The following is an 11876-nucleotide window of genomic DNA, read 5'->3' on the forward strand; positions in this document are numbered from 1 at the left end:
TGTCTGCCGATACATATGACGAAGTACAACGGGATTTTGTCAACATCGACTGAGCTGAGCCGAGCAAGCTGAGCTGAGCAAGCCAGCGAATATGAATGATGTGACTGATGGTCTGGCAAAAACAATCGACTCTCTCTACAGCTAGAGCCAGCGCCAGGCAGGTCCTACCGGGCGGTACGCGGTATAACCGGTAGGTAAGGTACCGCATCCCGCTCCCGCGGCCCAAACATGATTATGATGTTCGCAGTTGCCCCGAGGTGACTCTAACTTACTTAGTTCAGTCGTTGACATCGGAATTTGGCTATTTTGGGGGGCGGCCGTAGCTGAGCTAGGGGCCAGCCCTAGTTAGATCAGATCAGTTCAGCCAAGGCAGCTCAGCCTCAGGCCCCGGGAGGATAGACACGGGACGGGCCGACGGGGGAGACCTACATGTAGCAAGGAGGCTAGTTCTACTTCTAGAGAGTAAAAATCATTTATACATAGTCACGTATTGTATTACCGCGGACACTATTGTGATTCCGGACGCGCGTATAACTGCGTTCGAAAACAATTTCGTACCGTAAGACTTCCGCAGTTTAATTTCACAGATCAATTCAAATAGGCCTAACAAGATTGCAAAAACAAGGCGAAAAAAATCTAACTTTAACCATATTTTTCTCTAAAATGACAGAAAAAGCTTAAAACATCATATAACATAGTTTTGCGCAACAATTTTGATCCCAATTGATCATTTGATCTTATCTTCGGATGGAAATACGGACCTGATTTGACGAATTTCAATCTCGTCCGCCCATCGATCAAATCGTCGACGGCTAGTTCTCAAGTTACCCGGAACCCCGGCCGTGCGCGAGGTTTACCTTGTCCGTGATAGAGAGCCGTCGACGATCGACAGCGCATCGATAAAACTTGATGACTGAGGGTCACAATATGAACGAGCATTAACACTGGAAAGTGCCATGTCGAACGCACAATTAAAACAAAAATTGAAATTAGTTAGCAAATAGCAAACATAAATTTATTACAAAGATCTGCTCAGAATAGATATATAAGAAAGTAAACAAAAACTTTACTCATGATATGATATATCATGAAAAAAATCAAAATTTTTTTTTTACATCATAATAATGTTTTTACCCGTCCCGCGCGTGTCCGGAATTATGATGTAATTTGTCACGCACAAAAATAATTGTTTTTCGCGGAGGGGTATGCGGCAAGTGCGGTGCAAAAAAAACAGTTGGAAAATATTAAATAATGGCAGTGTATACAGCCACACGCGTGTGTCTTTACCATCCAGCCACAAGCGTGTGGTTATATCCAGAACACCTATCTGTGGATACCGCCACACGCCGCCAGTAATAACAGTAAAACACGTACTGGTATGTAGGTCTGACCGTCTATATCACGATCAAAATAACCTCATTTCTTCATTAAATTCTTACATTCTAAACCCCTTTGATATCCTTAGATCGTTTCAATTTCATTCTCACCGTCTTCTCTCCTTGCTGTTCTTGTCTTGTTACAAACGGTCGTCTGTTTAACAGCAAATTCTCTTTTTCTACTTGTGTCGATTCTGGCTTCCTTCGCGGCGGCGGCAGACCCATACAGCGTTAGCGCAGCGCAGTAGTAGACGCTGTATGGGTCTGCCGCCGCCGCGAAGGAAGCCAGAATCGACACAAGTAGAAAAAGAGAATTTGCTGTTAAACAGACGACCGTTTGTAACAAGACAAGAAAAGCAAGGAGAGAAGACGGTGAGAAAGAAATTGAAACGATCTAAGGATATCAAATGGGTTTAGAATGTAAGAATTTATTGAAGAAATGAGGTTATTTTGATCGTGATATAGACGGTCAGACCTACATACCAGTACGTGTTTTACTGTTATTACTGGCGGCGTGTGGCGGTATCCACAGATGGGTGTTCTGGATATAACCACACGCGTGTGGCTGGATGGTAAAGACACACGCGTGTGGCTGTATACACTGCCTTAAATAATTTCATCATATTCATAATTTTCAGAATATTTTGAATAGCAAGTGATAATTTTTCTTGATTGAATACTCTAGTTGTCATTTTTAAAGCCCTGAAATAAAGGTGTCCGGCAAAAGGATACACTGCCATACTACTAGATCTAGTATAGTAACGTAAGGTTACTCTCAACGAAGCCAGGTCTTCCTTTCTATTCATTTGCGTGTACCACAAAAAAACCTGAAACTTTCGCCCCCGAGATTTCTACTTTATTTCTAAAAAATCTAGCCCTAAAATGCTAAATCATGTAGATCTATGGGATAGATTTACAACTTCATTTCTGACATTTCTATGCTATGCCTATCGATTAATATTTTTAAACAAGAATTCATCAAAAAAATGAGAAAAATATCATGAAAAGATGGAAGAGACTTGCCCGATGTTTACGCCGCCATCTTGTTTTCTATTGTTCACCCACGATACGGACGCTTGCGTCGCGTAACAGCTCCATGAAAGTTGAAACTTTGATTTGAACATGTTGTTGGAAGGCATGATGTGGTTTTTTTGCAACACTTGCATTGCAGCATGCAGGGTCATTCCATCTGGATTCACCCAGTGGTTGCACCTGACCGTCTCAGAATTTGTTGCAATTCAGTAAACATAAAATTCCCCATGGCCCAAGCACAAAACAAAAAAATTATTTCAATCAGTTCTCGCGCTACGGCCCGCCCTTTTCTCCTTGTTTTGACAAAAATGGGCATGACCTTCAACTTTCAATGGCCATTGCATCGTAATTTGTTGACCAATTTTCACGAAACTGGCACCTTTTTTTAGGAAATTCAGAGAGGAATCCAAAACATACATCAAATAATGTCTTGGAGCGATTTACACGTATAAGGTAATGATCGACCTTTACTTTGTCCTTGAGTTTGACCCCCGGACAAATAATTTTTTAACTTGAGTTTAGTGTATTTTGATTATTTGTGTGATATTGACAAAATGTGTTAAAACCAATGATGATATTTTATTTCTTTATCTTTTAAAACTCTTCCAAAGATACCATGAAATTTCACTCTAGTCCCACATACTGATATTCATGTTAATAAAGTGTTCACCAGTTTCATGATTTCTTCCAATGTTAAGTCACAGTATGCAAACACATGAAAAGAAATTAAGCTCATCAGTTCACAAATGAAACAGTACACATTTATGCTCATGAATAGGTATCTGTTTAGGCAATTTGATGTTCAGCAATATATATGTTAGTAAAGTGTTTACTTTTATCATCAATTTGTTGAGTATATGCCTATTTAAGTCTCCCATGATATATATATATATGATATATATTGCTGAACATCAAAATAAACTTCCATGTACTTACTGAGAGCCGTACATTCCATCTTCATAGTTTACCAAATCTAAGTGGATTGTAGTGCTGCAAGGGGGGGGGGGCTATTCACCCTTCCTAACCCCATCCCAAAATGACTAATTCTGTTTTGGACCAGGCACCAATACCTAGGACCGCACCTTGAACTACAGAACTTAATACCTCACTCTGCTCTGACTTTAATTTTGTTCCTTGCACAACTCTTTGTGTTCTTTTTTGTTAACAAGGCCTGGATATGTACTCCAATCCCATGAAGAAATCAGGAAAAAAATCCACTTGGCTTGCCTCTATTAAGTGAACCTATGACGGACATACCTGTTAGATGACAATTAATTGAATAGTTGTCAGATCAATTCTCCCCAGTTCATCATCTATTTTTGTGTGACTTTCCATCTTCCTAGAAATTTTGATTTAAAAAAATGTACCGAAACCTGATATGTTCTTTTCGACTAGTGCACTTGATTGGTGATGGTGTCGGCCATCTGACAGGTGAATGGACTTTTCTAGATCTCTTTTACTTTGACAATTAATGAAATCCCTGTTTAGAGTGCAAATCTGTGACATCTGAACAAAAACCCCTGTTGGTTTGCTAGTTGACAGAAATTGTTTCATCTGGATATCTTGGACTGTATTTTTTTTACTAGATGCTGTTCAAAGGTAATGCATGAGAGAAGCCTACACTGACCAAAGTCTTTTTGCATCATTCATCAAGAACGTCAAACTATAAAGACAACATGGGAAGCAGATCAAGAACAGTGTTTACAAACAATAGAAACGGATGGAACAGGTTGTCATGGGTTCCTTCCAGGATCTGGGATTTCAGTGCTCGGTATACCTTGATGCTGCTTCTGATTATGGGTGGTATGCCACAGCAGCTGTACCTAGGAAGAACCTCTGGACAGGTCCTGGAGATGATGGGTGCGGCTGCGGCCATCACATGGTCCTGGAAACCTTGGTGTATCTGGGAATGCTGCGATAAACCATGGATTAATGTTAACAATGTTACAGCAGGTATGATAGGATGGGCAAGGAATATGGTGGAAACTGAAAAGGGGTACTCTAGGTTGAAAATGATTAGGATTTAAATTTGAATTTATTAACAAACTTCATTCATATGGCATGAATATTTTGTTTGAAAATATATACAATGATAACATAAACAAAAACATTCATAACTATACATGTATGTCGTATAAAGCAGTAATACATCAATTCATAGAATTAAAATTATTATAAAGATATACAAAAGTAAAGTAAAAATCAGATAAACAAAACACTGGAAACGTCAAAATCGTTTAAAGAATCACAGTTATATTTTAAAGTCCTAATTTGGTGAAGCAATTCATGAACGTGCAATGAGCAAGGTGATAATGTCATATCCCACTTATTCATATTTTTTGTCTGCATTTTATGAAGATATGAAATTATATGGATTCATATAGATGTCTTCCAAAAATAGCTATTTAACATTCTCATTATTGAAATGGCAACCATGAATCATTCTGGAGTTTTTACATCCAGATCAACATCAAAACCATTCATTTTTTCATAAGGCTGTTTGTAAACTTACAAACAACGCTATGGACAGCTGGAACATGTTTTTAGGATCGAATACACTTACAAGGGGTTACCAGTTCGTAAAGTTGTACGTAACTTACAAACAGCTTTATGAAATTACCCACCTGGGTCCTGTAACACAAGGTTAGTAATTAATCTTACATTGTAGTCAATGGAATCAATCGTAGAAAAATGTTCTGCGATCATTGCTAAGCTTTGTGTTTTATAATCTTAAGTTCATTCCCACATTTTATTTCACAGGCCTTGATGCTGTTCTCAGTGAAAATCTTTTTGGACAGCACATAGTTCAAGAGACCGTTTCAGCTGCTCTCCAGGGTCATCTATTAAATCCCAATCCTCCTAAACCCTTGGTTCTGTCATTTCATGGTCGGACTGGGACCGGTAAAAACTTTGTGAGTCGTATGATAGCAGAAAGCATCTACAAGGAAGGGTTGTCAAGTAAATATGTTCATCTTAAGATTGCCGATAGAGATTTCAGGCATGCATCAAAGCTGGAGGAATATAAGGTGACCATTGAATCGATATTTAGCTTTGTTGAGTAAAGCAGGAGGGTCATTATTTTTAGGAAATGTAATTTTTCGAATTGGCACACTCTTCTTTTTATAACAATGTGAGAAGAATTAAAAAGGACACAAAGATATATAATTTCAGCTACAAATTTGCAGTTGATAAATCAGTATTAAAGGGGAATCCAGCCTTGGTCAGAAAATGTTGTGTTGGAATGGAGAAAAATAAGACAGAATGGTGAAAGTTTTTAAGAAATCTGACAAGCAATAAGAAAGTTATGGCTGTTTTAAAAGTGAGATTCCCAAGACTGTAGATTTCAAATTGGCAACTGGGTAAATTATGACAAGGGGCAAGGACAACTTTTCCATAGGCCATGTACTTCATTGTCAGGGATTTGTGGTTTTCTCCTAAGTACCTATTCCCCTGGGGCAGTAATCTAAATATAACCCAGGGCCCCGTTGCATAAAAGTTACCATTATGGTAACTACCATGGTAACAATGATCAATAGCCAATTAGAATCAAGGATTTCATGAAAGTTACCATTGCATGGCGAAGTTACCCTATGCAGGATACCTGGGGGGGTTGTTTCACAAAGATTGAATTATAACTTAAAAGTCGCACTTAAATGCCTAGTTTTGTTGGGTATAAAAGGCTTGACTGCAGATTGTGCCATGAGGATGCGCACTCCTGCATATCATTGAGATCGCGCATTACATATAATATATGCGTCAGCATTTGCGACTTAAGTCATACTTGATTGAAGTTGATTCATATAAAGGTAGTATGTATTGCTGAGGAATAAAATTTTGTGTTGGTACTTTCAAATATTCAAGTCAATGTTGATTCACAGGTCCTTTCTCCTCAACCTTCTATTTCACCAGGAATCTCTTCACAACGAGGTGTTTTACAGCGCCAAGAAGTGCCCTAGACAACTCTATATATTTGATGAGGTAGAGAACATGCCCCCTGGTTTGCTAGACACCATTCGTCCCTTCTTAGAGTACAGGAGTTACCTAGAAGGTGTTCAGTTTAACAAGGCAATATTTATATTTCTAAGGTGAGGCTTTTATTATCTTTTATAAGTACTGCCCAGTGAAGGCTCCTGGCTTAGATGAGATGTAATATGGTATGTTTAGGCTTTTAAAAGCACTATCAGTGCTGAAAATGAAGCCGTTTGGCATTTATCTAATGGAACTTTATTATGCAAAAAGAAATGAAGTAGTCCATATAGTCTGGAGATGTAAATCACTTTTTACTTTAATTGATGAAACATCCTCAGAGGGATTTAATCATAATTTAACTTATAAATTAAATACAGTGACTTAACAGAAATGATGCTGATTTTATATTTCAAGGAATTTTATCATTGATTTTAAGATTAATAAAACCAGCCCTGAGTGATAGCCTAGTTGCCAGTCTGGTTGTACTTTACACTACTGGATCATTTCTCTAATGATCTCCATTTTGCAAAAGAAGGTACGGTAACTGAAAAAATGCTGAATATTTTTGGGGTAGATTTATGCGTAACATATCTGTAACGTATTGATTATTTTGAATTCAAGTTCATATACCTTTTCCAATAGGGTGTATAAAATGGAATAGTGATTCATTATTCTCCATTTCATTTGAATGTAGCAATACAGCAGCAAGGGAGATATCAAATTATGCGTTGTCTCATCTTCAAGCTAGTAAACAGAGAGAAGAAATTACTTTGCAGAGTCTCGAACCTCTCATTGAACAAAGCTCGTTTGGTTCAGCAGGTAATTAATGAAAAAGGATTTTAAAAATGTAATTTGAATGATTTAAAACAAAATAATTATGATTTGCCAGTATTTCATCATCATTGTCATCAGCCCTGTACTCACCGTCACCATCGTAATCACCACCATCATCACTGTCATCATCATTATCACCACCACCATCATCACCACCACCATCATCATCACCACCATCATCATCACCACCACATCCATCATCACCACCATCACCACCACCATCATCACCACCACCATCACCACCACCACCATCACCACCACCACCATCATCACCACCACATCCATCATCACCACCACCATCATCACCACCACCATCATCATCACCACCACATTCATCATCACCACCACATCCATCATCACCACCACATCCATCAACACCACCATCACCACCACCACCATCATCACCACCACATCCATCATCACAACCACATCCATAACCACATCCATCATCATCACCACATCCATTATCAACAACAGATCCATCGTCACCACCACATCCATCGTCACCACTATCACCACCACCATCACCACCACCACCATCATCACCACCACCATCACCACCACCATCATCACCACATCCATCATCACCACCACATCCATCATCATCACCACATCCATTATCAACAACAGATCCATCGTCACCACCACATCCATCATGACCACTACCATCATCAACACCACCACCATTTCCGTACAGTTGAGGTTGATAGGACCAATAGTAGCTCTTTGTAAGACGGGGCCCAAAACCTGTCCTGGGGCTAATTTACAGCATGCTTACAATTGTGGCAATTTTACTGTTAATGTAAACACAGTTGGTAAAAGGTCTCAACAGCCAATTTGAATTGAGGTATCCATGAACCATAGTGATTAACAATTAGTCTATATGAAACAGGCCTGGGAAAAGTAAAATCAGGGAGAGGTGGTCATAGAATTTAGACATTTTCTGCAGGGTAAACCCCAGTCCAACTCAACACGTTCCATAGAAGAGGTACATTATAAAGTCAACCCTAACTCATATGTCTATCCATTGCACATGAAAAGAGTCTCATGAAACATCTTGTCACTGGTTTTCACTCACTAATTTGCTTTCCATCAATCAAATGCAATGACTTCACTAACTTTTAACAGAACTTTGTTAGTGTAAAAATCCATTACACTTCATTCCATGAAATGCTGCTCCCCTGGATTAAACAAATATGTTAGTTTTAGCCGATGAAGAAAAAAGTGTGAGTGATTACTGCCTTTATGGGGATCTGATGATATACACGTATTGTATTTTTGCGACAGTAGGGCACCTGAATTCTGATTTATTGGGCCCCATGTATGGCCCCCTTCAGAATTAAAATGTGATATACGTCTACATACATGTAGGTTTCAGATTTCCAGGCATATTTCTTTTTTTTTTTTATTCCGCACATTCACACCCACATCCTGTTACAAATTGCCCAGAATTACAGGTCACAAATTTGTAATTTGAAGAAGTATACATACATATATAATCAGTTGATACACAAGTAAACTTTAATGCCCAATTCTGAATTACTTTGCAGGAGGTGGATTTGAGAGTACTCGCTTGATAGACAAATACCTCATCAGCCATTTCATCCCTTTCCTACCACTGGAAGCAAGCCACGTCAGGAAATGTATCAAATCAGAGCTTCTTGCCCATTATATCCATTCTGATGATACCGAAGACATTGTGGAAGAAGTCCTTAGACAACTTCAATTCTGGCCAAAGGGATTGGAAATTTTTGCAACCAAAGGGTGTAAAAGCGTCACAGAGAAACTGAACCTGGCTTTATTCAAACGACACAGGAAGAGGAAAATAGCCAATCAAGAACACTCGGAAAAGGAACTCTGATGTTGCAATGTTATTATATTAGAAAAAAACTTCCTTTTTAATATCAATCATGTTGAATGATGAGACACGCTGAAACTACTGCATTATGCCCATCAAGAATAACAATAATAATTTCCTGGTTGTAGTTCATGAGGTGACTCCTGGAAGTTTGAACTGAAGGTAAGAATTCAGTCGTAAACTTCAAGAAGTATATTCACAAGTAACAAGTTGACGATAATTCCTCCTCGAAATGTAAGAAGCGCTAGCTACACAACACTACGAGTAGACCGGACGTTGTTGGATCACACATCACTGAACAAGAATTAGACTGTCTAGTTTAGTGTGCAAAGTGAGTGGCAAATTTACGCTGTGTGCTACATCCGAGAATTTCTGGTTATTGTCGATTGCGAATGATTGACGAAAACCAAATTCCTGTGATGTTGACATTCACTTGTAACATTATGCATGGGCAGACGTGAGTTTACATACATTATATAGAGACTATGCCTCCAAATTTTTTGACTTCCTTTATGTTGTATTAAAGGCTTGCTGGAGAAATGTAAACATATTTCTGGCTTGAACCCAGTAGATGAGATCACATATTCAGATCCAACATGGCAGCATTCAGGGATCTAATTAACTGGGTAGAAGCTAAAAATGTATAATCATTCATGTTTTTTGAATGTCACTTGTTACAATATTATTTCAGAAGTATTTTCCTGCATAACATATGCTGTCGCTCAGGTTTGCCTCAATATATTTCCACGAGAGGTTCGTCGTGATTAAGGAATAACCTGATGAAAATAATTTGCTTCATAAATTGCACAAGGACAAAAAAAGGGTTCCAACATGTATTTCACTTTCTCTTCATGAATTATTTTTTTACGATTTTTCATATAGAGTATTCAGAAGCAATTGTTTTCTTCTGGTTCAAATTTAGATCAATAGAAGATGGAATATTACTTTAATAAGTGGCAGGGAACCAAATACTCTCTGATAACCTAGTAAAACAGAGCTTGGCAATGATACATTACTGAATATTGATTGCACACAAGCGTTTGATGCAGTTCATCATCAATCCTTTAAAAAAAAAGGTTGCCAAGCTACATGTACATGTTTTAAGGGTTCATGTACAAACTACAAAGGGGTATGTGAATTTCACTGCATGCAGTATTATTACGTAAAAATAAATCACACTTTTCGACAGTATTATTTCCCCGGATGTGCCTTTAGGTGATAAAGAAAAAGAATCCATTCTTGATAGATATGTGTACAGTATGTTTTCAAATAAGACCTCCCCCCCAAAAAAAAATGGTATATTCAGGTGAGTACATCTCTTGAACTGAACATTGGTACCACCGATGAAACTCTTTTGTGTTTCACCCTGCTTGTATGTTTTGTTAATGGAATGTGTTTGTACATATTGGAATGTATAATTTATGCATAGAGAGTAATCTTTGCTTCAAATGGTGCTATATGAGTTCATTAAGACGTGAAGGCATCATTACAAGTCATTCCAGGGTCATCTTCTTTACATAAATAATGTCAATTTATAAAATCAAGCTGAACAATAGAATTAAGGTATAACGGTAAAAAGTGAAGAGTGATGTCGCATTTAGAATGAACTAGGGGGATTGGTCTTTCAGCATACAGCAGACATGATGAAAACCCATCACAAATCTAATTTGACACAAGGAAGTTCATTTGGGCGCAAACCTGTGGACACATGACTACCGACATTAACACGTAGCCTTATTGAAATTTGAATTTCAATGTTTGAGACAAGTATGTAGAAACATGTTGCATGACTATATTAATAATCCCACCGCTGATTTTTTTCTTTTCTAAGATGCAGAAAGTGTATCCAACTCAATTTATAGAGCAAGGTGTATTAAATGTATATAAATTATGAGAATTATTATGATAAATGAAGAAGTTTGAGCTGTGCTCTGAATAAATAGCTAAAGAAATGCAAGTTAACATGTCCTCCTTTACTGATTTATTTTAGAGGTAATTGAATTTATATACTCGGGTAATAATAATAATACATGTAAAACACGCTGTTTTCAGCAGTTTCCTGACTATTTATGCTTGAAGAATGAGGTGTAGAAGAGAAGACACATAATTTTACATAAATCATTTTAAAGTACATGTACATTTACAAAAGTAATTAAACCATGATTCGACTAGACTTGAAGAACTGGAAGATCACATACAAGAATGTATGAGATTACCAGGTACGATAAAATTTTGTATAATTTGGTCTAAAACATTGTTTTGCCTTGAATGTTGGGCCAGGAGAGTCATGCTTCTATAGACACACTTCACTAAATAAACAGATTGGCCCGAATTCACAAAGGTGGTTTTTAAAACCCACGGCTGAGTCCATGGTTTATGCATATTTCCTGTATAAATTATGCTTAATTTAGCGCATATCGGGCGCATGTATAAAACTTGTCCAATGCTGATGCACGCTTTTGTCACAGTGCGCCAAATTAACACCTGTTACCATGGTTAGATATGCTATTTTATTCAGGAGTCCACTGTTTGAAGAGTGGACTCATGAATAAAATAGCGTTGATAACCACGGCAACAGGCGTCAATTTGGTGCACTGTGACAAAAGCACATTAGGATTGGACATGTTTCATACATGCGCCCGATACGCGCTAAATCAAGCGCAATTTATACAGGAAATCTGCATAAACCGCAGACTCAACTGTGGGTTTTCAAAACCACCTTTGTGAATTCTGGCCATGTTGTTTCAAGTTCATCTTCAAAAGGAATGGTCTCCTTCAAAACACTGTTTAAGTCTCTACAATATGCA

General features: G+C 37.9%; 1 protein-coding gene across 5 annotated transcripts; it reads left to right on the forward strand.

Moving 5' to 3' along the window:
- Positions 1 to 32: 32 nt before the first annotated feature.
- Positions 33 to 11005, forward strand: LOC121428916 (torsin-1A-like). Of its 5 annotated transcripts, none has more exons than XM_041625805.1 (6): positions 33 to 257; positions 3995 to 4361; positions 5169 to 5434; positions 6318 to 6493; positions 7072 to 7196; positions 8762 to 11005. In XM_041625805.1, the coding sequence occupies exons 2-6, from the start codon at positions 4085 to 4087 to the stop codon at positions 9070 to 9072; spliced, it is 1155 nt and encodes a 384-aa protein (XP_041481739.1). In that variant the 5' UTR covers positions 33 to 257; positions 3995 to 4084; the 3' UTR covers positions 9073 to 11005. The 5 variants fall into 5 exon arrangements, with proteins under 5 accessions (XP_041481739.1, XP_041481740.1, XP_041481737.1 ...); XM_041625806.1 differs by having other exon boundaries at positions 33 to 194; XM_041625803.1 differs by having other exon boundaries at positions 33 to 190.
- The last annotated feature ends 871 nt before the right edge of the window (positions 11006 to 11876 follow it).

This window comes from Lytechinus variegatus, chromosome 15 (assembly GCF_018143015.1).
Source record: "Lytechinus variegatus isolate NC3 chromosome 15, Lvar_3.0, whole genome shotgun sequence".
Taxonomy (NCBI): domain Eukaryota; kingdom Metazoa; phylum Echinodermata; class Echinoidea; order Temnopleuroida; family Toxopneustidae; genus Lytechinus; species Lytechinus variegatus.